At 38.0% G+C, this 27,097-nt stretch overlaps 1 protein-coding gene across 2 annotated transcripts in view; it reads left to right on the top strand.

The window, feature by feature from the left end:
• The window catches only part of tyn (trynity), a 222,538-nt gene that overhangs the window by 56,475 nt on the left and 138,966 nt on the right, over positions 1–27,097 (top strand). For both annotated transcript variants that reach the window (XM_011301381.1, XM_011301382.1), the window contains 2 exons: positions 1,038–1,116; positions 5,434–5,703. In XM_011301381.1, coding sequence (XP_011299683.1) covers positions 1,038–1,116; positions 5,434–5,703 — 349 coding nt within the window. The remainder of the gene's footprint in view (positions 1–1,037; positions 1,117–5,433; positions 5,704–27,097) is intronic.

The raw sequence follows: 27,097 nt of genomic DNA on the forward strand, positions 1-27,097 counted from the left end.
ACCATCGCCAAATGCACCGAATAATCCACCTTATTCATCCCACATCATTCTTTCATCTGTCTTCATCGATTTCCACCTGTTTTTCATCCAAAAATTCCATCCACGCCACATACACGCAACATACACGCTACATACACGCTACATACACGCTATAGCGTGTATGATAGTTTGCTAGGGAATTAAAGTAAATTATTCAATAATCGTCTGCTTTTCTAGCGGTGAAATTTTGTTTAGGAAATTATTTTCATTAACTTTCCAATTAATTGTTATGCATGTAACTTTGCATTCGTTCGATCTCCACCGCCTGAGCTGATGAGGCTGATAAACTTGCACTTATTTACATGGATGATTGAATCCCCATGCCAGGACCCCAGCGAAGCTACCGCTAAAGTGTATGGGATGTGTACATGCTCACTCATGTACACACGAACACGTGAGGGAGAACTGTTCGCACTTGAATCTCAATCAGAGAACTATCGAGTTTCAAATGATTGCTCACAAGTGATTAAAAAAAATATTCTTCCTTTTTATCACTTTCTATTCGTGAAGATTTTGAAAGAAAATCTCACAAACATGAATCAATTCGTAGATACAATTATTGGTATTGAGGCAGCATTAAAAAGGAATTAATCGTCAAACGACGATGTGAGAACGGTGGCAGTTATGAGATATGAGATATTAGACGTCAGACATCACATACCAGATATGAAAAATCGTATGATACACCCCGCCCCCTCCAGCTCAAAATTTGGCACCATTACCAGCTAAGGGCGATAAAGTGGAACCGGCCATTACCGATCGAAGATCAAGCCGATATTACTCTGCCCCGCAACCCGCTCAGATCCATATATTCAGAACCGGCCTTGCTTATCCGCTCTTATATTACTTTTCAGATTATGTATTATACATCAAATTATGTTAGAATAATCCTATAGCAAAATCTTGAGTTCTCCTTCGGATTTTCTATAAGAAATCTACAAGGTTTTCCAATAGGTGATGATGCATTACAGAAACATTTTTTTTCTTATTTATTTCAGATGATGCTTCACACAATTGGACGATTCATTACGGGATTACTATTTCTCGCACTTGTCGCCGGAAGCACAGCTGTACTTGGTAATGATTAACTGCTATTTTTTTTCATCCTCTCAGTACAACTCTATTTTCATTACAGTGTGTATAACGCTTGGAAAAATAGTATTCCACATTCGCCGCAAGTATTCTTCTGGACGCATTTGCAGGATATAATTCCTTTCTTTTATTGCCCAACATAATATGTTTCAGAACTAGGCCGTGGAGAACTTTTCTGGCCAATATTCACCTTCGGCTTATCCTATGAGGATAAAAAGTTTTTCTCCGCCAAGCACTGACCTATATTTTTTGTTATTCAGTCTGCAGACTAACTAGTTCCTACTGAGGTTAGATAAATCGTGATTGTATTCTTTCTTCGCTTGACTTGAATGCGGTTTTTGGCCGAGTCATTTTCCATAATGTAAATGGTGTCTCAGAAATGCATTCCATTCGAAAACCGGCATGTTCACGAGGTTCTGAACTAAAAAGTAATTGTCCACTTTTTGATTAGAAGTACCTCTGAGCAGATATTACAGTGATGCGTACAGACAATGGCGCATCAACTTTCAGCCGCTGTATCAGTGGGTATAATTTTTTTCCCGTAAGCAGAAGACGGGACAGAGTTGCCCTCACACTTGTGAGCGAGAAACAAATAACCTACTAAATGAACTGGTTCCCATCCACAATAAACACTAATCATAGAATGTGACAATCAACCTATAAGATTTTGAACATTCAAGAAATGTAAAAAAAATTTTTAAGCTGAATATTTGGGAGTCATCGCAAAAACTAAGGAAAAATGCAAATTATTGGATCATTTTGAAAAAGGGGGGCAGGGGATTTCGAACGTTTAAAAAACTTACTGGCTGTCCTATTGGCCCTTATATCTCCTCAGAAGTGCTTCAAAATCAGAATCAAAGTGTGAAAAAGTGGACAAAGCTTTTCTACTTCAGATCAGCCGGTGAACACGCCAGTTCCAGATCAGCATGTACTTCTGAAAAATCCAGTATATGACACTGAATATAAAATTACAATCCGAGACAAAGATGAGAATTGTTATCATATTTGCTCGAAGATACTCTCTGGACTAATAATGCAGTTTCCGTTACGGCGGGAACAAAGTGACATTTCCCTCCTGCATCGTAGCATAGAAATCTGACTTTTCTCCTACACTGGTACGGAAAATGGTGGTTGAACCACAAAAGATGTTTACCTCTAAAATTAATGGATTCTCTTCATGAATTTTGTTTATGAAAAATATTAAATCAACATCGAGTGTATATGAAAGAATCCCGTCAGTTAATTTTTCTATTATACGAATACTCCCGAAGGTGCTCATTTTCAACACAACATGGCACTGATTTAAAAATATGGAAAAATTTCATCCGCGTCAATTTTTTTGTATTTCACTGTGTTTGAATTCAGCTTTCAAAATGACCATTCATGCACAGAGACGTTGACCTTAATGCAAAGTTATATTTTGACCACGTCCAATACCATGGGCATCATTCTATTCATCAAGTCCTGCAGTGCATATTTGAAGTCTAACCTCCTCATCCACATCCACATTCTCGATTCATTGACGCGTAGTGGAGACTATGGATATTTTTCAGTGTAACGGCAGAACAAGCGCAACGGACCAGTATATAAAAATGCAATTCGAAAGAAACCATACTTCAATCAAAATAATTTAGTTTGATATTTTCGAGAATATAAAAAAACCATTTTCTTCAGATGTAGACTTACCAGCTGTCGATAATAAATTCCAGATTTGAATGAGTAATGATTAGGCGTTCTGGTATTGTGACTGGTATTGAAATTTTCACGGTATTTTGAAAATATTATACGCAATTTAAAATTAAATGGAATCCGCAAACCTACTCTGCTACATTTCAAGTGAATTTCGTGCTGGTTCTTATTAACCATTTAATTCTATAAAATAGTCAATAAAATCTGATTTTTGAATAAGATAATTGAATGATATATTTTAGTTTTGTTTAATTGATACACAGTGCACCTGAAGAGGAATGTGTCGAGTATTCGAAACGTTTTGCGGTTAAGTCTATTATTATGATCTTCTTTAAATTTTTATAATCAACATCAATGAAGAAATTGACAGAATAAAATGATGGTACATGTCTAGTTCAGGTCCACCAAACCATTCTGTATGTTTTTTATTTGATTGGGTGGCTTTCCACCACCTAATTAAGAATCTGGTCACCTTTTTATCCAGAAACAATTAGTATGGAACATATGACGTTCACTACACCACTCTCTGCGTTATCCAGGGCCACAGCGAGGACGTGGCGATGTGTTAGCCCCAACGACACCTCATGTTGACACATTTATAGACAATGGACACATAGAAAGATGGATTTCATCAAATATTCCTGACCACTTCACTAAAACTCTGAATTCACTTCACCTGACCATCTACCATCGCTGACTGAACACAAAGAGTGATCTGTCCACTGCTACCCTTCTATAGCAATTCAAATTATTGAATTTAATATCACTCACTCGTCGTGTCAACAGCAACAGCAGGGGGGAGTGGAGTTTAAGGAATTTCAGGGACAACAGAGTTTACCTGAGGATTATTTTTCGATGTATTTGTTGTTTCTTTTCTTTCTCTCTTCTTTGGTCTTGTTAATGGGAACTGAGAGGATAAGAGTAGATTTTTCGTTAGAGAAATTAATATTTCAATGATTATTGTTTTTGGTGGATCTCAACCATACATTTACCCAAATGCCCGCAACTCAACAATTAAACAAAACTAATCATGGTGGTGTGACGTCCCTATAGATGTTGAGAAGGTTGGATTTTAGTAAATTGACACCTATGAGAGATAACTCCGGTTGTCAGTGGATAGCTATATTCCTTAGGTAGGTTCCACTAGTCAAGGCCACTATGCGTGGCTGATCAATTAAGACACGAGTTGGTTTAACTAGAGTTTTAACAGTTTTATTCGGATTTAAACTGCACTTGATTACACTTGGTTTCACAGTCTTGTGAAAAAAACCTATACAAAGCGCGATTTACTATTATAGATGTTTATGAATACTTTGAATTAAAGAAATCCTTCGATTTACTTTTAGTAAAATATATTCACTTGAAATTTGAAGAGAAGATTATTGAATCTTCGGGGTTGAGTCAGAATTAGAAAAATGAAATAATGGACGTGGAAGTCGAAATAGAAGTGTGTGTTTTGGGACTATTAGGAGCAAGTTTTATAGGGTTGAATCTACGAATGAGGAAAATGCTGCGGGAGACTCGCGGGGGCGTGCGCACCCTGAATTAGAGGATAGGATTGGCTGATAGGAGGTGGTAGGGATGCGAGACGGTTGACTTTAGGTCAGCCGTCGCGTTGGAGGGTTGTGATTGGAGTTTTAGTCATTAAAATGCAGCTGCGTTTTTATCTTTGGGGAAAATTCTGATCCCACGGATTGTTGAGATTCGAGAGGGTTTCTTTAAAATTTATGGTACTTTAGGATTTCCGAGGTTCGCCGTGTTCAAATAACTTTTCAGAGATTTGAAAATTATCTAGTTTTTTTAATGGTTTTCGGTGATTTTTACGATGTACGGATGTAACAGGGAAATTCTGTTTTTCGTTTCTGGAATATTTATTATGCACGTGTGCATTAAGTTCATTTAAAATCTGGTCTTGAGTGTGGGAAAAGCAGTTTTATGCTTTTCCCACGAAAAAATATCTTTGAAGTTTCGAATATCTAAAATAACGGTTTTTGATAATTTTAGTAATTGGTGAGAATAAAAATAAGATATTTGCTAATTTTGGGACTTATGTACTAAGTGTCGGTAAGGCTCGACAGTTGATAAAATACGGTAGAAAAAATTGCTAGCGCCATCGTAGGGCATATGGTAGGGACGTAACAGTGGAAATAGTAACCCAAAGACCTATTTTTTGTAGACTTCCTTTGACATATATTTTGGAAGTCTTTCCTTTCGAAGAAAACTTAAAAAATATGATTCAAGGAGGTTTCATACAAATAACTGTAATCGAATAAGTTGAATAAAATAAGCAAAATCTGTTCATTACTCCAATACAATACATTCCGTTCGAAGGTCAATAAAAAGCTAGTAAAATTTGTTATGAAACACGCCATGTTATATTTGTATTCCATTTGTATTCCATTCTATTTTTTTATGTTAGTATCCCTTCACCGCTTGCTGAAGGAAGAAGTACTGGGCGGTTTTTACTGTATTATTCATACATGCTAAAAATTTATGAACATTTATGAAAATTTGTAAAATTTGGTCAACTGACCAGGTGAACGAAAATGTTATCAAAAACCCGCTTTATTATTTCATGTGCTGTTCCTTATATTGTTACTTTTTTGTTTATAGCGAGAGTGGCTTTCGAAAAGTTGACCGATTTCGACTATCGTGGAACGACATATTACAGTGTGAGGAATCTCTCGCTGTACGAGTGTCAAGGTTGGTGTAGAGAAGACACTGAATGCCAAGCTGCAGCATTTTCGTTCGTCGTGAATCCGTTGGCACCCATACAGGATACCCTCTGTCAATTACAAAATGAAACAGCATCAACTAATCCTTCTGCCTCACCTCAAAGGGCAGCCAATATGTATTATATGACAAAACTTCAAATACGATCTGGTAAACATTTTCTTCACTATACAATTTATTCGTCCATATGCATTTTACAATATATGCTTTAAAAATTGGGCTTGCGTATAATATTTGATTCTAATGTGGTTCTGAATAAGACGGTAAATTAAGAATCACAATTATCCACTGCAATTTATGTTATGATTTCGAAGCTGTGTATCCGTAAGCAGATTGTGTGTCAATTGCCGATGTTGAGTGCCCCGGAAATCACAAAAAAACCGTAAACAGGGGAGCGAGAATAGTGGGATATTATGGAAATGGGTGAAGAAAGTGTTACTCACTCAACAGGATAACTCAATATTACTTTTATCGACGTGTCAAACATGATATTTTCTGTTTACCTCGGCCGAAAGCCTACACAGAAAGAAGAATACCGGAAAAATTACGGAACTTTCACGTATTCGTGGGGTTTTTGGTTTTCGGGGAAAAATACTGTAAGTTGCTTAAAAATTTTCGTAGAGAGCAAGAATTTTTACGAAACTTTCAGGACAATTTTACGGTACGTCCAGTACGTTTTCCCGAAAAGGAAGGCCACCCCACGAATACGTAAAAGTTCCGTAATTTTTCCGGTATTTTTCTCTCCGTGTATATGACTGGGTGAAGTGAGATTAGCATTGGATGATGGAACGAGCCTGCAGAAGAGAGCTGAAACTTGATTGAAATTATATTATGCGTCTAGTTCTCGTTGATCATTTTTAAAATATACTTCCTAGTATGAGCGTTGTAAGTAATATTACTAAATGTATTGATTTTGCAATGCTAACGGTTCTTCAAACTACGCTATAATATTTGATTTTCGAGTGTCGACAACCACAATAAAGTTTAGCGGACAACCATATTTGCCGATGCAACACTTTCCGATAGAAAGGTGGTTGGTGCCTCCACCCGGGCACAATTTTCATCATAGGGTAAAGTGATATGATTATTATAATCCAACGCATCAAACTGAATCGAAGGTAGGGTTTGGAGAACAGAATGACGAAATATGTTCCCAAACACTGTCCGTTTTGTGCATGTGGACTCTCTGAGAACTGCAGCATCATTGGAAGATATCATTGAGCGCGACCTCGGGTTGTATCCGGATAAAGTTTATAATTACGCGAAACATTACGCGGCTGGCATCGGGGCGGAATTGCTCGGGTTAACGCGTACCTCCGCCTCTCGAGATCAATTTTACGAGTCTAGCGGCAGAAGCGGTGTTGTCGGACATCGTTATTCTCCAGGGTTGACAGAAGGGCTATAGCCTCGGGGACAATGCCCGAGTCTTCTTCTCGCCTCGAGTTCACTGGTTATTGCACTCTGGGCAAGGTCTACGGTGTCCCGGGACAGACTCATTGTGCCAAGCTATGTCTTGCTCACCGTCAATTCCCTGCTCTTCTGGTCGTCTCCCTTATCACTCTTCGCTGCTTCTCCTTCTTTCCTTCTGAATGCATCCTCGAGTCGTATAACGATTATTTATTCAAGACGACAAAGCATACAATCCGCCGTCGCCATCTTGAGATCCACGGTAGCGTATCCGCCAAGTAAAAGTTTCGTCTCTATACAATAAATAAGGCCCAGAGCTACGGTGTATCTGTACAAGACACAACTAACCCTTCCATTACCTCCTAATCGTCTTCAATCTATAAAATACAAACGCCATAAGTTGCATACAATCGGTGCACAGTTACATTAGATAAATCGCCCTCAAACTTTTAATTGATATAAGTTTTCCCTTTTTTCGACTAATATTGGCATAAATACGCCCATAGCAACGGGCTCATTTCAATATTTTCCCGATTTCTTGTATCTTTCGGTTACATTGAAATCACTAAGTTGGGAGCAGTTCGATCCAACCTAACCTGGGCCAAATTTGGCGTTGCCATCAGTCTATTCAAACCGTTGAATTGTAACAGGGAAACAGAGGAGAGTGTTTTATTTCTTCCCAATTTCGAATTTTATGTTTTTTATTTAGTTCCATAATTATAATTGTTTATTTTATGTTAAGGAATATTCGCTTTGCATTTTGTTGGAAAATTATGTGCAGTTCTTGACCTATTTATGTGTGTAATTACACCTGTGACTGAAGGCAATTTTGGAGGTTAATAGAAGTATAAGTCGCGAGATTTCGACATTAAAAAAAAGTTGATTCGGTCTAATACATACGTAAATGAAGAAAGGAGTTTTTCAAATTGCTGAAACACATTGGGTATTATGTAAAAAATCATGCAAGTAATATACTTTAGATGAACTGAAAACGTGATGTGGGTGACAAAAATTTGGAAAACGTGAAAATAATCCTTTACTTCTATTGAAAAAATACGTCAATATTTTTTCAATAGAAGTAAAGGATTATTTTCACGTTTTCCAAATTTTTGTCACCCACATCACGTTTTCATTCATTTCAAGTATACTATAATACACAATGTGTCTTAAACCGAATCAATTTTTTAATGTCGAAATCTCGAAATACATACTTCCATTAACCTCCAGAATTGACTTCATTCACATGTGCAATTACACACATAAATAGGTCAAGAACTGCATTTAATTTTCCAACAAAATGCAAAGCTGTTAAAAAAAAGATGAATGGGTGGTGCCAGATGGTATGACCCTAGTGGGTCTTTTAACAACCCTTTCCCAGTACCTACGCGGTACCCCAACCTAATTCCCTACCCGCACTTTCATCTAGCTACCTTATAACTAACTTCCACAGGCACTGGGTTCGTTTTCCGACGATGAAAAATTTTTTCACCATCGGGACTCGAACCTGCGCTACCGGGACGCTTTGGTCATAGGGCCAGCACGCTGACGACTAGCCCAAAGACGTCCTTTTGCAAAGATGTTATTTGTTACCATAAAATAAACAATTACAATTATGGAACTAAATAAAAAACATAAAATCCGAGGGAAGAAATAAAACACTCTCCTCTGTTTCCCAGTTACAATTCAACGTTTGACTACACTGATGGCAACATCTCAACGCCAAATTTACCCCAGGTTCGGTTGGATCGAACTGCTGCCAACTTAGTGACTTCAATGTAACCGAAAGATAATAGAAATCGGAACAATATTGAAATAAGCTCATTGTCATGGGCGTATTTTTGCCAATATTAATCGAAAAGAGGGAAAATTTATATCAATGAGAATTTTGAGGGCGATTTCTATAATGTAACTGTGCACAGATTTCATGTAACTTGTGGCGTTTGTATTTTATGGATTGAATAGGATTAGGATACTACCCTAGGATACACTCTCGGCCTTATTTGTTGGATTGAGACGAAACTTATACTTAGCCGATAAGCTACCAGCGTATCTTGATAAAGTATATTGTATACTTTATTCATAATGGTATCATTTTCACCTCCCTATATAATTAACGTAATCTGTAATTTTCTTGAACCGGACGACTGGACCCAGACTTGATCAGATTCTCATCAGGAATCATCTGACCAGACTAAACTCAGACTGATTGCATGAGAACCTGATCTGGTTCTACATGGACTATTTCTGGTTCAATAAACTGGATCAAAGCTTGATGAGTTTCTCATCAAGAATGGCCTGATCAGACTAAGACGGAGCTGATCAATTGAAAACTTGATCCTAATCCATCTTAGGTAATTCGGATCAGAGTAACTTCATCGAAACTTGATCAGTTTCTCATCGGGCATTGCCTGATCAAGCAAAACTGACGAATGCCGGATCAAATACTGATCCAAGTTCAGGGTAACTTGAGGCAATTTCCACTCGAGTTCAATAGAAAGTTGAGGTTCTACATCGATATACACCCAGAGATGTCAAAACTTACGCTGAGTCTATTATATTCATATTACCCAATAAAACCATTTTCAAAAATTTCAATTAACACAAAATGGACTGGTCATGTTAGTCCGCAGGTCTATTTACAGTCTTTATGCGCCATGAACAAATCGATGTGCAAAGGACCACTGTTGTACTAAATAAATACATGGAATGAATACATTCCAAGTTACTTAGACTCTGCCTTCGATCACCGGATACTTGGCGAACAAATTACATATTTTGAAAAAAACAATGAACTGAATGATTAAGAAATCATTTGGAAAAATTTAGAAAACTATTTCCATAATTTGGAAACAAATAGTTTATTAGTTATCAATAGAAAGCTCTTGAACCAAATAGTTAGCGAACATTGACTCAAATTTAATAAAAACCACCTCAATCGACATAAAATAATTTGGCAATGAAAGTGAAAACCTTATTATTATTTGGAAAATCGTTTAATTATTATACTGGAAATCAAATAAGGCTCAGAAAGAGGAAATTACCGTTCTATTGGTGACTTTACACCCTCTCGCCTCGGTTAAAAATGAGACGTTTGATCTCAAGCGGGCCCTGTCGGTAACTGCGGAAATTCCTGGAAGCCAGAGTGATATCAAAGAGTCGGGCTTGGGACGGCTCCTAAAAATTTTCCCATTTTTTTATTCATTTCAAAATTCTAAGAGGGAATTCTGTATGCACCTTAGGTTAAAGGGAGTCTTCATCCACATTTTCCTTACCTTACCAACTCGTACAGGTCGTACAAGAAAAATCGTGACTTCTATAACCAGGTATACATTTCGACCCTATTTTCTACTCTTATACCCTCATTTTCAAGATGGCCGACGGGACCATAAAGAAATCTAATTGCAGGTGCGTGTGGATCGATTCAGGGAATGATTGTGAGTTGATCGGCACTTATAAAGTTCAACCCCATTTTTCTACCCTCATGACCCTATTTCCCAGCTGATAGGTGGGGTCTCTGGTGGTCTGTGCAGATCGACGCGGGGGATTATTCGGAGTCCATCTGTACCTAAAAAATTTAACGCTATTCTTCTTCCCTCCATTTCCAAGATGGCGACTACTGTAAAAAAATTTTATACAAGTGTATATGCAGCCCGATTGGGTGATGATTCTTAGTCGATCGGTAACAATAAATTTCAACCCCATTTTCTCACCCGCATTCCCCCATTTTCGAGATGGCTGATGAATAATAGAGAAATATCTCTACAGTTATACATACATCGATTCACGGTATGATTTTGAGTCGATATGTATTCACAAAAATGAAGCGTTTTTTTCCACCCCGATTACTCCGTTTTCATGATGGCGACTAGGGTATGAAAATCTCATTACAGGTGTATGTAGATTGATTCAAGGAGTGATTCTGCATCAATCTGTACCTATAAATTTCGACCCCATTTTTCAACCCTCACTGAGACATTTCAAAGATGGCCAACGAGGCCATATGAAAATGTCTCCAGAAGGTGTGGATCGATTCAGGGGGTGAGTCTGAGTTGATCTGTATGTATTAATTTCAACTTTATTTCTCCATCGGTGTATGTAGATCGATTGAATGGGTGATTATCAATCGATCTGGACGTATAAATATCGATGTAATTCTTCCACGCTTATCACCCCATTGCAAATCCATTTTTGTCACCCTCACTACACCAAGATGGCCGACGTGGTCATAAAAAAATGTCTCTGTAGGAGTGTGTAGATGAATCGAATTGTTTCTATAAATATCGATCTAATTTTTCCACGCTACAACCCCATTTCAAAGATACCCTACGGGGTCATAAATAGTTGTTTTTATAGGTGAATGTAGATCGATTCAAAAAATGATTAGATGGAGTTACGGAGTGAAGTGAGTGCATTCGAAAAAAGTGAGTCTAGAAGGGTGAACTGGAGCATGGAGAAAGTGAAGGGTTAATGGTTGAACGAGTGTACCAGGGTGAAAGGCCGGTTGATGATGGGATGAGTGTACCAGAAAAAAATGGCGATTGATGGTGGGGCCCTTCTAGCCTCATTTTTTTTGAATGCACTTATTTGACCCCGTAACTCCATCTAATCGTTTTTTGAATCGATGTACATTCACCTGTAGAAACAATTGTTTATGACCCAGTCGGGCATCTTTATAATGGGTTTGTAGGGTGAAAAAATTAGATCCATGTTTATGGGAACAATTCGATTGATTTACAGTGTATGTATATATTATAGAGTATTATAGAGTACGATACATGTGTAATTTCATGCATATGTAGAATATTATTTTCTTGAAAAAAAAGGATAAATATTCGGTCATGGCGAACGGCATGCAGGAAAATGTCACAGCAAAAACTGTCACTTTTCATGAAAAAAGTGTTCTAAACATTGAAAATATTTCAGTGACGATAGATCCTTCTAATTTTTGCCTTTAACTATTTGTTGAATGAAAAACGAGGAATCAATTTATTGATCATTGTTTATCACTTTTCATGTGACAGATAGTTCAAGTCAGGGAAAAAATCATGAGAAAGATTGTCCTTGGCACATATTGAATTCCTGTTGAAGGGGTTTACCCAATAAAAATCGACTTTTTAAGTCTATTCCGCTTGACCACATTTTTTGAGAAAAAAATCCGGTTCACATGATGTAGATTCTATTATGAATCAGTATGCATGATGTGATGAACTAATTATACGAGATTCGAAAAAAGCTGAAGTTTATAGAAGAATCACAGTCATTTAAGATTATTTATCACATGTCAAAGTTGATGGAATCACTAGAAAAGGTGAGGACGGAGAAATTTAGATTACACCAAATTTCGAAATAAGTATTCTTTAAATGAAATTCTCTTCAATGTTATTTCAAAAATTTTATTCATTTAGTCTAGCGATTCTGCATTCAAACATCACTTTTTAAAATTTTGAAATCGCATAGGCAATGAATCGAAGTGGATAGTTCTCATTGATCTAATCCCTCGTAAAATCAGAACGATGAAGAATAATCAATGATCAGTTCCAAATGAAAAATAATGGGGAGCAAGCATGATGCGGATCTGCCGGGGTAACGCTAGTCGTTGTTACTCGTTTTAGCTGATTTAAGTCGATTTTACTTGATTTAGTCGATTGTAAGGCAATAGGTATTTATAAATCGATTTTAGTCGATTCACAAATAAAAATGCTTGACGCCATAAGGCAGCGGGTTGGAGAGGCTGAAGAAGGCACTGCACAATCGGTGTCACGAGCGGTGTACGACCTAACCGACACTTACGAACTTATTATACAATAACTGATTAATGTTTTTTGTTTCATTTTGTGGCATAAGGCGCACACAGTAACATACATTGTAAATCATGAAAGTTATTTCATTCTTTCATTCATGATATTACGATTATTTTCTTTAAAAAACACACTGAAAAAAAAAATTATCTTTGCCAAGAATATTTCCTTCCTACTAGTAAATCTGGGGATCACTGTGTAAATACTCCCATAAGAGTTACTAATGCCGAATATATTTTCTTGTGGTTAGTAAATATTCTTGGCTAAAAAAAATTTATTTCTCAGCGCAGTCCCACCATGCGGGCAATTGTGGTAGCATTGTAAAATCTCCTCCTCCATCTGTAAAATTCTTTGTTTCATGATTGTCTTGTCTTGTAAAATTCAGCGAGTTCGATATGTCGATAACTGTAAAAATCGATTGACATTCGAGTTCAATTCGAGATCGCTTCGAGATTATCGCAGGTTCTTTCTTGAATAACTAGCGCCGCCATTAAATTGACCCCATTAAATGTGTTTAAGTTGTGATTAAGTTGTGATTAAGTTGACCCCATTAAATGTGTGTATAGTATAGTGTGATGAGGTGACGATGCGATGTATGGTAGAGATGTCGCTTTCGATTATCGCAGTTGAACGATTATCGATATTCAATGTCAATTCGAGATATCCATGTATTTTTTATACAAGGATATTGGGACTAGCACCACCCCGATCGCTCTGCGTTGATGCCTGGTTATTATGCTTTTTCGAATTCAATTTCTTAATTTCCATCCTGTTTTTTGCAGAATTAATTATTCATCACAATTGTCATGGTAATGAATGTTATAATTAATGACAATAATACACGTCATTTGGCCATTTGTTTAATTAAAAAATTTATCAAGGACCGACTTTGTAATTTTGAATATGTCAGGTTAGTCACTAAGATTCGATTCGTAATTCTGATTATAATTTATGTCAGAATTCTCTACAGAGTCCGACACAATAATCTTTTGTCACTAATTTTTTTTATTCGCCTTCGTTGCTCCTTACTGCCCTGTAAAAAGTTTCAATTATTTGTTTGGGGAAATGATCCGCGGGTTTCCGATGCTTTTCCACCAAAATTCAATGTACTTTCTCCTTATTCGTGATTTTCACTACTGTATTCAAAGATTCCGACAATCCGAAACTTTGATCCTCCACCTACAATCTAATCAAATTTTACATAAGAGTCCAAAATGTTATTAATTGGGTTCCATACGACAGGAAACATTTTTTCAGAATTGAGGAAATTTTTGTTGGTAATTCTCATTTTAACTAATTACATTACAGCCATGATACAATTGATACCTTTTCATTATACTTGCACTTCGTTTTTTTTTTCATTTGGAACAAATTAATTAGTCATCATCGTTCTCATTTTTTAATGGATTAGATCAGGCCTAGGCAAAGTCGGACCTTCGCGAGCCGGGGCCATAAAACCCTATTTGACCGATTATTAGAAATACAATACTCCAATTAAGTGAGCCCAGCGTAGTCAGGATGGGAGTAATAGCATGCACGAAGTGGGGGCAGTTAGACACAGAGAGCATCGCGCGCTTTTTGTTTTAAATTTAAAAAACCTTACCGTTTAAAAATTCGAACAAATTTTCACCAGTTCAACGTGAAAAATCCTTAGTTATATCGAGGGTAATTGTTCAAACACCATGGCGCCAGGAACTGATTATTTCTTGGTTACCTTAATAGTGAATAATTATTTTAATGAAAGTTGCAAAAATATGAGATGTCAGTTCTTTAAAATTCAATCAATAAATTACGCATGTAAAGGTTTTTTAATAAGTTTTGTCCACTCTTGGCGAGGATTTTCTATAGCTGCTCAACGGAAACCACGGGAAGGTGGTAGGCGTCTTTCGTCAGGAAAACTGAGAGAAAAGAATGAGAAAAAAATGTGTTGATAATTTGAATAAAATTTTAGGCGTAAACTAATTGATCGTTAGCGATTAGATTTTTTATAAATTTCTAAACCATTCGCTTCTCTCAGTGTTGGAAGGAAAGGAGATTGAGGAATGGGAAGGAATAGCGGAAAATATTGGAAGAATAAGAAAATTGCATGCACAGCAGCATAGAAACCTCATGCCCCCATTATTAAGTCATGCATCATGCGGCATTGCATAAACAATCATTAATGTGAAAAGTGGAATTCCAAGGCAGCTAATAACTTTTCTAAATCTGGTGAATAATTACTTTCTGCAATTAATATTGAATCTTCGAGAGTAGAGTCCTATAAAGTTGTGCGATTTGACTATTTAATTTGATTGATATGTAAGAATCCAGCCTGGCATAAGTATGAAGTACTGAACAAACAAGCAATTCCATTATAAACAATTAATAGATTCGGATACGCGTTTGTTTTGGAAATTTGTCGCCAAATGTTATCTGAAGTTAGTTGCAAAAGCTCTTTGTCGCGTTGCAAATTAATTATCTCGTGATAAATCTGAACTTGGTTTACCGGATGTCTGCACTATGCATCTGCACAATTGGGGACTACCCAAAATCGTACGAGTCAGCATTTCAACTTATGAACTTGACGTCTCATAATTTCATGTGAATAAAAAATTGTCGTGCAATTACAATACTTTTAGAATATTCCCGTTCAAATTCAGGGCAACTTAAGGCATGCACGTTTACCTACCCTTGTTTTGAAATGTCTTGCTCCTAGACTCATGGAAAAACACCATTTGAATATGCCCAAAACAATCTTTGAGATATTGAAGAGAAATTCCTCTGGAATTTGTTTTTAGTCAAATTTCTTTGGTTCGACAGCACAAAAACAATTCAACGGAAAATATTATCGGACTCCCCCAATACTTCTATTGAAATTATATTAGATTTCACTGAAAACTATGTAAGTTTGTGACTAAATTCTTATGGGATTTTTTTTTCAATTCCAGTGTCCCACGGAACGGGCTGGGTTTGAAATTAATAGAATTTTTTCTTACATTTCAACCTATTTTTCTTATTTTTTGCCAATATATGAGCCAAAGAAGACAACTCAAAACGATGCTACCATGAAAATTCTGCAAGAAAATTTCTCTCAAATGATTTGTATGAACGAATTCTTCTAACTTCATTCTTGGTTTGAGTCTATTTATTGTCTCAATATTCATATTGGAACACATCCCAAATATTTGTCTGGCAGGCACTCACTCCACAATTGTCGGCAAGACCACACATATTTTAATCTGTGCACATTTTTGAATTTTAGTCTCTCAGTCTTAAGTTGCCCTGAATTTGAACGGGAATATCCTAAAAGTATTGTAAGTGCACGACAATTTTTTATTGACATGAAATTATGAGATGTCAAGTTCATAAGTTGAAATGCTGACTCGTACGATTTTGTGTAGTCCCCAATTGTACGGAAAAGATGGATAGTGCAGACATCCGGTAAACCAAGTTCAGATTTATCACGAGATAATGAATTTGCAACGCGACAAAGAGCTTTTGCAACTGACTTCAGATAACATTTGGCGACAAATTTCCGAAACAAATGCGTATCCGAATCTATTAATTGTTTATAAAGGAATTGCTTGTTTGTTCAGTACTTCATATTTATGTGAGGCTGGATTTCTACATATGAATCCAATTGAATCGTCAAATCGCACAACTTTATAGGACTGTACACTCAAAGATTCAATATTAATTGCAGAAAGTAATTATTCACCAGATTTAGAAAAGTTATTAGCTGCCATGGAATTCCAATTTTCACATTAATAATTTTTTACGCAATGCCGTATGATGCATGGCTTAATAATCGGGGCATGAAGTTTCTATGGTGCTGTACATGCAATTTTCTTATTCTTCCAATATTTTTCGCTATTCCTTCCCATTCGTCAACCTCATTTTCTTCCAAGACTGAGAGAAGCGAATGGTTTAGAAAATTATAAAAAATCTAATCGCTAACGATCAATTAGTTTACGACTAAAATTTTTTTCAAATTATCAACCCATTCTTTTCTCATTCTTTTCTCTCTGTTTTCCTGACGAAATACGCCAACCATGATTCCCGTGATTCCCGTCGAGCAGCTATAAACAATCCTCGCCAAGAGTGGACAAAACTTATTAAAAAACCTTTTGATGCGTAATTTATTGATTGAATTTTAAAGAACTGACATCTCATATTCCTTCAACTTTTAATAAAATAATTATTCACTATTAAGGTAACCAAGAAATAATCAGTTCCTGACACCATGATGTTGTTAAACTAACTGGATAAAATTTTCCAAATAATATTGAATGGAATTTCATTTAAAGAACACGTATTTCGAAATTTCGTATAATCTAAATTTCCTACTCTCCACCTTTCCCGGTAATTCCATCAACTTCCGATAAATAATCTGAAATTCTTGTAAGTTATTTATAAACTCCAGCTATTCTTGCTATATTCTCGCCTTTCCTATAATTACATAGATTCATCATATCACGCATAAATGATTCATAAAAAAATCTACATACTGTAAATAAGATTTGCTGCTCAAAAAATGTGTTGCAGCGAAATATACCATTTTTATTCGGGAAACCTCTTTATCAGGAGTTCAAAATATGTGCCAAGGACACGCGTTCTCATCCTTTTTTCCGTGACCTGAACCATCTGTCAAACGTGAAGAGTGATGAATAATGCCAAACAAATTTATTCCTCTTTTTTCATTTACTAGCGTATATGGCGCGCTATGCGCGCCAAATCGTCCACGTATGGGGTGTTATCATTGGAATGTATATATATATATTCACATATAAATTACATTTTTTTTAAATATTTCGATGATTTCTTCGCCTATCAGTCAGGTGATACATACAATGGTGCTTGAAAACGTTGATTTAAGTTTATCATTTCAGAGCGATAAAAAATTGAACACTCTTATCGATGTTGGGTTGAGGTAAAAAAAAAACAAAGGCAAAAGAACATTTCGAATGAGGGTTTGAGAAGAATAGTTCTCACCTAGTCATCCTTATCGGAGAAAAATCTGATGATTACCTTCTTGTCTCTTGTTGAAATAGATTCCAGAGACATGAATTCGTTGCTCTAAGTTAGTTATTTTGGATTAATTCTAAATTTATTATAGCCGAGTATATCGGTAAGAAATTCATTTCTTGTATTGAAGATCACATGGATTTAAAGATAAGTGGGGTTATTAAATTAATAATTAGACGTAGCTTGGCCCAAGCTCGGACCAAGACTCACCTAGTTTGGCTCAAGCTTGGAATTCAAGATTGTACCAACCTTGGTTACTCCTTGGATTGTAACGCTAGTTCAAGCTTAGACGTCGAGCTCGATCCAAGGTTGAGCCAAGATGCTAAAATGAAGGTAGTCCAGGCCTGGGCCAAACTTGGACCAACCTTGATTCAAACTTGAACGTAAAATCCAAGCCGAGCCTGGGATCCAATCCTTAACTAATCCTTCAACTTATCTAGCAATGATTGATTAAAGTAGATGCAAAAATGAAATAGTTAGTTTTTTATCGTAGATACAAGTCAATTTTGCTTCTATTTATCATTCCCTGATAAATTGGTCTTTGAAAAAACTAATTAATTAACTTAAAAATTGACCGCCGCAACCGAGATTCAAACGCATGACACTAACATTATGAAACGTACGCCTTACCACTGAGCTAACACGCACTTATAACTTGTAATTTTTAATTGTGCATATAAACTCTATGTCAACTTCATAGAAATACTGTTGTTGAATAACGTTATGTTTATTTAATGTAACTAACATCAGTAACTATTTCCTTAATTTACATTATTCATTGGCATAAGTTACTTTTTCTCGAACCTCCCCCCCCCCCGCCCTTCTTCTACGTCACGTAATTCTTATTACGAACATACGCAGTAATTTATTCTATCTGCAACTGATTGAGTGTTATTATTATAGGTATTATTATTATTAGTATTAGTATTATTATTAGTATTATTATTTATTATTTTATTTAGCTATTCCAGGCTTGGATCCAAGCCTGGATCCAAGCTCGGAACATGGTCGGAATTTCCGAGGTACCCAAGCTTCCATTTGCCTATTTTCACCAAGTTTTGTTAAACACTGTAGTTGCATAACATCACGGTTGCTAGCAATTCCAAGGCTTGGAATGACCTAGATATGATATATTGAATCAAGCTTGGTTCAAGCTAGGAATTCCAAGGCTTGGTATCCTAAGCTGATCCAAGCTTGGGCCCATCGTTCAAGCTTGGATTTCCCCACCTGGGTATTTGAGTTATCTGGGGCCTATAACCCATATTCTCTTCGAAACCCCAGAGGGAAAATACAAAAGAGAATAGCAATAGATTCGAATTAAATTGTCACAATCAGGAGTTTCGATGAAGTTGAAGTTTTGTCATGTCGTGCGGCAGGTTCATTACCATAACCTAAATAATTATAAGAATGGAACTAAATAAAAAACATGAAATCCGAGGGAAGAAATAAAACATTCTCCTCTTTTTCCCTGTGATAATTCAACGGTTTGAATACACTGACGGCAAAATCCCAACGCCAAATTGAGCCGAGGGTAGGTTCCCCGGCGATTTAGGGAGCACGGTATAGACACGAATTAGCGTGGTAGTTGCGTGGTTGTGAAATTTATGCATAAAAGGGCGGAAAATCAGAAAATTAATATGCTATAAGTTAAATTAATATTGAAATATAAATGATTTGGGTCAATTTGGGGTAATTACATCTTCTATTCAAATAAATTATAAGTAATGAATAATGTGGGGGTATTGCGCAATGACAGACTGATACGGGAGATCCCGCTAGATGGTAGCGGTGTTGGAATACCACAGGGGTCGGTAAACTTGATCAGTCCCAGCAATTTCCAGATACGCGGGACATATCGCTAATTATTCAATTATATTAAAACTACAGGATTCTAATTATTCATCGATGATTAGATAAATTGAAATTGCTTGACCCGTAATAATGGAGTTCATGACAGATAACTTCTAATTTTTCGTAATTGGATTTGGGGGAGGCGAAATGGGGATGGGGAGAAGAGCTCATATGGAAATATTCTATAAGATTTCCAATTAAAAACCGTATAGGATTCGCTGAGGTAAAGCCTATAAGATTCCTATAGGTAAATATAGGAAAATATTCTATAAGATTTCCTATAGAAAATCCTACAAAATTCGCCTATCGTAAATCCTATAGAATTGGGGGAGAAGGAGAAGAGAAAGGGAGACGTATTCACATAAGAATATTCTGTAAGAATTGCTAGAAAAAATCCTATAGAATTTACCTAGGTAAATCATAGAAGAATACTATATAGGCAAGTATGACAGTTTACTGAGGGTTTTACTTCAGGGTTTTCTCTCTGGAATATTCTCTAAGAAATCTTTTTGAATTATTTATAGCATTTAAGTGTAGGGTGCATAAACATAAAAAAAATCCGTGCTTTGATTGTGTAAAAATATGATTTTTTTTTCTTCTCTTGTTTTCGGTGATTCCAGAGTCCTTTTGAAATCCAATGTCGCACATTTTCCAGCGACAGCAGGTGTTCGAGAAATATACGCTTCCGTTCATTAAGGTTGTTGTCGCGAGAGAGTCAGGCTTAAAATTTACTACGCTCCGGGTTGATCTTCCGCTACGCGGAGAATACGAGTTAGAATATAAACGTTTGCGGGTGTACAGTTCCACTCGACTCACGCACATAAGAATCTACCATGCATGGATACATGTACACACAGCTAACGCTAAATGGTGCCGATCGTCGCAACCGTGCGCAGCGTGTCTCTGCTTTCATGTCTCTCTCTTTCTCACTCAATGTATTTGGTTTATTTACGAACTAGCGCCGCCGCGGCCGCAAGCCGTTGATGCAATTCTTCATGTAAATTCTCATGGAACTGCTCGTGTGGATTCACTCTGAATAAATGCACAGTGCCCCATGAGCATTGCGCTATGACACTTGTGGTGGGCGCCATGACAGTGCTCTGATTTTTTTAATTCCCTTTGATTTGTCATTGACTATTCCAAGTAGATTCGCGCCACTCGAGCCAAAAGCGTTTTTGTCGCGTCGCGCGCAACAAACTCATGCGCTCCGCTCACTGGGAGAAATAATGCGACTGTGAAAATTTATTACCCTACTACAAAACTGACGATCACTTTCTTCTTTTTTTCAGTATATTGGTGGTCACTATTTCTACGTTCTGTGTTAATTTCATCAAAAAATGTGGAGTGGTTTTTTTTTTTTTAATAAAAACGGTGAAATGCATTTCAACCCATGTTAATTCAAAAAATCATATCTCAACTGAGAAACTGACGATTGGTTTTTTGTTGTGCTCATTTTGGAGGGAATTTTATGGGCTATCTATAGCAAAAATTTAAAGAAAAACTGTCCAAAAACGGGTTTACACGACAACAACCTTAATCGTTTGATTCTCTGTGGTAGCTTCGTCCTTATATCCTTAATATTATAAATATCCTTATAAGCATAAGGATAAGTATAAAATTACTTATGCTTTATGAGTAATTTTAAAATTACTTATAAAGCATAAGGATAAGTATTCGCAGCTCCCGCTTTTGCGAATTGTAAGAAGCGGGGAGAACCTGAAAATCGTAGGTAGAAGTGGAACGAAAAAGGAAACGAAGCCTACCACAGAGAATCATTCACTCAGAGAATCAAACCATTAATGAACGGAAGCGTATTTTCGAATCCTGTAGGATTTTCTATAGGAAATCTTATAGAATATTTTCCTATATTTACCTATAGGGTTTTCAATTGGAAATCTTATAGAATATTTCCATATTCTTCTCCCCATCCCCATTTCGCCTCCCCCAAATCCAATTACGAAAAATTGGAAGTTATCTATATAAAAAAAAATTAATCTGTATAAAATTGATATAATTTATATATATATATATATATATACATATATATATTATTATATATATTATATATTATATATATTATTTATATATATCTATATTAATTATTTATATGAATATATCAATATGATATGCATAGCTTAGCTATGCGCCAAAAAATGCTGACAAAAAACGTTACATGCTTTTTTTAAAAGGCAACATATAGTCCAGGTGATGCAAAAATTAGAAACATATATCGCCACTGAAATATTTGTAATCCTTAGACCACTTTTTTCATGAAAAGTGACAATTTTCGCTGTGACATTTACATGCATGCCTTTCGCCATGATCGTTTCTAGTTTATCCGTTTTTTCCAAGAAAATAATATTCTCCGTATACTTGAAATTACATATGTATCTTATCCTATACATTGTATTTTATGTCCAATTAGAATAATGCCATTTGAAATCAACGCCTATTTCCCCAGCCACGCCATCTGTCGTTGATCGTGCCGGACCTTGCCCTAATTCGATTTCGACTTTTTTCAATTCGATTCACTATCCATTATTCTCTTCTTTATATAGGAGCGCTAGCGCCGCCCCGGCCGCCCTGCGGCCGGGACGTCGATGCATGTCTATAGCGCCGCTATGCGGTGGCTATTCCAATTATTTTCGATTATTTTCGAGTTTCGACTTTCGAAGAATCGATTGTCATTCGAGATGCTATTCGAGTGCAATTCGAGATTCTCGATGCATCCCTTTCTATATGAGGACTAGCGCCGCCCCGGCCGCTCCGCGGCCGCTACGTTGAGACCTTTTTGTAGCGCCACTATGCAGTGACTGTTCCAATTATTTTCCATTATTTTCAAGTTCGACTTTCTTCAATTCGATACTCTCGCAGACACCATTTTGATTTTGCATGCATTCCGTTATATATAAGGATAATAGCGCCACTATGTCGCTACTGTTCCAATCATTTTCGAGTTTCGATTTTTGGAGAATCGATTGTCATTCGAGATGTCATTCGAGTGCAATTCGAGACTCTCAATACTTCTCTTTATTATATAAGAACTAGCGCCGATGCAGCCGCACCAGCGGCCGCCAAGTTGATGCCTTTTCATTATATTCTTTCCACTTGATTTTCTTCATTTTCTTCGTTTTTTCTCCAAAATTAATTATTCATCAGCGTTCTCATGATGATGAATGTTCATATTTACGAAAATAATATATGTCATTTGACCACTGGACCACTTTCAGAATGAATCAATTAATTATTCGCTAATTTTGACTAACCTAGTGGGCTTAGTGACTAAAATTTGATTCACAATAACTCCAATAGTAACTTATGTCGGAATTCTCTTCAGAGTCTTACACATTAATTGTAAAATTTAATATGACCGACAATTTCCAGATTTTTTTTCAGCATCACTGAATAGAATTGTTTAAATAACTGAAAATTGAATTTCATTTGGATGGTACTTATTTCGAAATGTCTTATAATATAAATTTTCTAGTCTTCACTTGTCCCGGTAATTCTATCAACTGTGACTTTCGATAAATAATCTGGAATTCTTTTAATTCTCCATAAAATTGAGTAATTCTTGTAATTTTTACTTCCGCATAGAAACGTTCCCACCATCTGTTTTTTTTTAAGTTGCACATTCGACCGGAAACAAAAAAACATGAAATTTTAGGATTATGTATGTATGTGTGTTCCAAAGGATGTGTAAATTAAGTTAGTGTTGCGGATGGGTGGGCAAGCCTCCCTATTGCCACCGAACTCCGTTGTGAGTTGTTGTAGCTCCACTTATTTTTAGGTTGCAGATTAAATCTCTAGCCCGGCCTTTATAGCCAGTCTGGAGAAGTCCGAACTTTTTCTTTCCCTGATCTGATCACTAGTGGGGAAGGCAATTCCCCAGCATTGCAATCTCGTCACGGCTAATGCTGGGCAGTCGCACATGATGTGCAGGCTGTCCTCTGGTTCCTCTTTGCAAAATCTACACAGAGCATCTTCGCTGATGCCTATGGTTTTCCAATCGCCTTTAAATCTCCCATGTCCTGTGAGTAACCTGATCACTGTGCTCAGGTCTTTCTTGTTTATGTTGAGAAGCTGTTTGGCTCTCGTGCTGCTTGGGCCAAGCATAGCTGCACTGGCTTTCCTGCAGCTCCCTATGTTTTTCCAACGGTTAGTGTGTTCCCGCTAAATCTTGTTTTTAATGGCTTTTTGGCCCACGACTGAGGGGACCCACTGGTTGCACTAGTTTCACTTAGTGACCCTTGCTTGGCCATTCTGTCCTCTTCCTCGTTGCCGTGGATGCCTTCGTGTCCTGGGACCCATGTCAAGGTTATCTTGTTGTTTTTTCCCAGCCTTTCTAGCTCCTCCATGGTTTCCCAGATTAGTTTTGAGTTTGTGCTAGGTTTTAGAAGTGCTTTGATGGCGGCCTGACTGTCTGACCAAATATATATATACTTGTTCATCGTCTGCCGATTTGCCAGAAGTTCAGCGCACTTTTTGATGGCCAAGACTTCTGCTTGGAATACTGAGGCGTCGGTCCCCAGGGACCAGCTATCCTCGTAGTGCTCCATCGGTTCATATAGTCCCGCTCCATAGCGGTCCTTTTGTCCTGAACCGTCCGTGTACCAGTGCATAACATGCTTGCCTGGTGTTCTCTTGACTGTTTTCCAGTGTTCTCTATCAGGTATATGGTACTTATAGGACTTCCCGATTTGATATTTCTTGGTGGTTCTGTCCTGAGCTTTGTTCAGGGGGTTTTTTTCAGGATACTTAACTCCGTATGTGCTGCCCTGGCTGGGGTCCATTCTCCTAGACATACTAGCCTGTATGCTGTTGCTTCTGCTTTTCCTACAAGCAGCAGGTCTAGCGGCGGCAGATTGAGGGCTGCCTCCAGTGCGTCTATGGGTATAGTTTTCATGGCCCCGCTTGCTGCTCTCAAGAAATTTCCTTAGAGAGCTTTTAGCGGGTTCCTCACTTCCGCCCTTTTCGCCCTGGGCCACCAGACTACCGCCGCGTACATGAGTCGTGAGAAAAGTACCATTTTATAGAGCCATATGCTGATTTTGGGGCTGAAGCCCCAATCTCTGCCCATGGCTCTTTTGCATGCCCACAGAGAAGCTTAAATTTTGCGCAACTGTGTTTTGATGTGCTCCTTCCAATGGAGTTTCTGGCCCAGTTGAACTTCTAAGTATCTCACTGAGGTGGCGTATGCAATTTCTGCTTCCACCTAACCTCAGTGGTCTAGGGGTTACCACTTTGTATTTCCTGGTGAATATCATTGCGGACGTCTTTTCAGGGTTAACTCTCAGTTTCGTTTCGCAACTCCATTCGTCCAGCTTCCTTAGGGAATAGCTTAGCCTATCCCTCAGCGTGTTTAGGAACTTGCCTCTCGCGATGATGGCCACGTCATCGGCATAGCCATATACTAAGAGGCCTTGTTCCCTTAGTTTTTCTAGAAGTTCATCCACTACTATGCACCACAGGAGTGGGGACAATACCCCACCCTGACATCCTCCTACTGGGCGTCCTTCTATTTTCCCTCCGTTGTGTGCTGCTGTCAGTGTCCTGCTCATCAACATGCTTCGTATCCAGTCTGTGACGGTCTGTGGATGGCCCCTCTTTGACATGGCTTTCATACGATTCTTCGGGCCACACTGGTTCTGAGAATTTTTGTGAGTGGACCCAAGATGGTGTTGATTCCCCTCTGCAGAAGCACCGGGTAAATCCCATCTGGTCCTGGTGCCTTTAGGGGTTCGAAAGAGTTGATTGCGCATTCCACCCCTTGTGGATACACGACTTTGGCTGCTAGAGCCCAGCCTTTGGTTTTGTATTGCCATCCCAGCGTGTCGGGTGGTTGTTGTTCCACTCCCTGCCTCGTGAAGCCGGGGAAGTATTCATTCAGCAGTAGTTCCAGTGTCTCTTCCGAGGTTCAGGTGTAGCTGCCATCCGGTCTGACAAACAGCCCAGGTTGGCGCCCCCCTGCCCTCCCAAGACCTTTACCGGTCTTGATGCCTCGGACAGACTCCCTATGCCACTGCTGAATTTTTTCCAACCGTCGTATCCGGCTTTCGCCAGAGCTTTGTTGTACTTTCTCTGGAGATTCTTGCGTTCTTCCAGCGCCTTACTCTTGTGTATACTATCGCTAGAGTTCTTTACCTTGTTCCACGCCTTCCTCAGCTGGTTCCGTAGGCTCGCTAGTGTGTTATTCCACCAGCAAATTGGAAATATTTTGGTTCCCGCCTGAGTGCGTGGGACACAGTTGTTTTCAAAGGAACGCCTCACCGCCTCTTCGAAACTTTGCTCTAGTTGCTTTTTATTCTTGAATCTGCAGGGTACGTCCTGGATTCTCAAGGAGAGCTCCTCTCTGTAACCCTTCCAGTCTGTGTTCTTTGGATTCCTGCGTTGAATTATGTCCGTCCTTCGACTCAGGCTTAGGCGAATTTGACTGTGGTCCGATCCCGAGGGCTTTTTAGAGACCCTCCAGTCTCTTACCACGTCCACTATACCCGTTGTGCAGATGGTGATATGCAGCACTTCATGTCTTCTGCAGTCCATGAAGGTTGGTTCCGTTCCCCTGCTTAAAAGCATAAGGTATTTTTCCATAATGAAGTTGTGTAGGGCTTCTCTTCTTGCATTGGTATTGGAGCTCCCCCATTCAAGATGATGGGAGTTAGCATCGCAGCCCAGCAGGAGTTCTAGCCCGTACTCCTTCATTTTGCTGGTTAGTTCCTCCACTTCCCGTGTCGGTGGTGGCTCTATGGAGTCGTAGGGCAAGTAGGCTGATCCCACTATGCACTCCGAGCTTCTGTCTCGTATTTGGGTTTTTATTTTGGCTACTGCCAGGTCCCCATGACTGAGTTGTGGTAGGAAAGTAGCCTCCATACCTTTAATCAGGAGGCAGGCTCTTATCGTGTTTTCCCTAGAGTTTGCGCAGAGTACCTTTCCGCAGCCCCCTAGGCCTTTCACCTTCCCACCCACTAGCCATGGTTCTTGGATGAGAGCTATAGCTGTTTGCATCTTTGCTAGCGTCCTACAGAGTATAGCTGAGGCGCTCCTGCTGTGATGCAAATTAATTTGAACTATTTCGTTTGTTTTGTGAGTCATCTAGAGCAGGGCTGGGCAAACTCTGCTCTGAGAGCAAGTCGTGCTCCCGACCTCTATTAGTGCGTAACAAAGAGTAGACGAAAGCCCATTGTATTATGACCCAGGTCGTAAAGGCCCTTCTCCTCCACTGAGATCAACCGAAGTGGGGGTGACGCTTAAAAAAAGGGAAAAAGGAGAAATGAGACTCAAGTAAAGGAAAAGCAGAGAAATAAGTCAATGAGGAAATTTTCAATTTTTTCATTGTGTGCATTAAAAAATAATCAGATGCGCGACAAGTTTTACCCTTCCGGAGGATGAATTCTACCCGTAAAATGTCATCAGTCTATCTACCTCTCTCTCTCTAATACAATATGTGCAAGAAAGAGGCAGAAGACACAATTATAACGCAATTT

Source organism: Fopius arisanus, unplaced genomic scaffold, assembly GCF_000806365.1.
Source record: "Fopius arisanus strain USDA-PBARC FA_bdor unplaced genomic scaffold, ASM80636v1 scaffold00021, whole genome shotgun sequence".
In the NCBI taxonomy this organism is placed as follows: Eukaryota; Metazoa; Arthropoda; class Insecta; order Hymenoptera; family Braconidae; genus Fopius; species Fopius arisanus.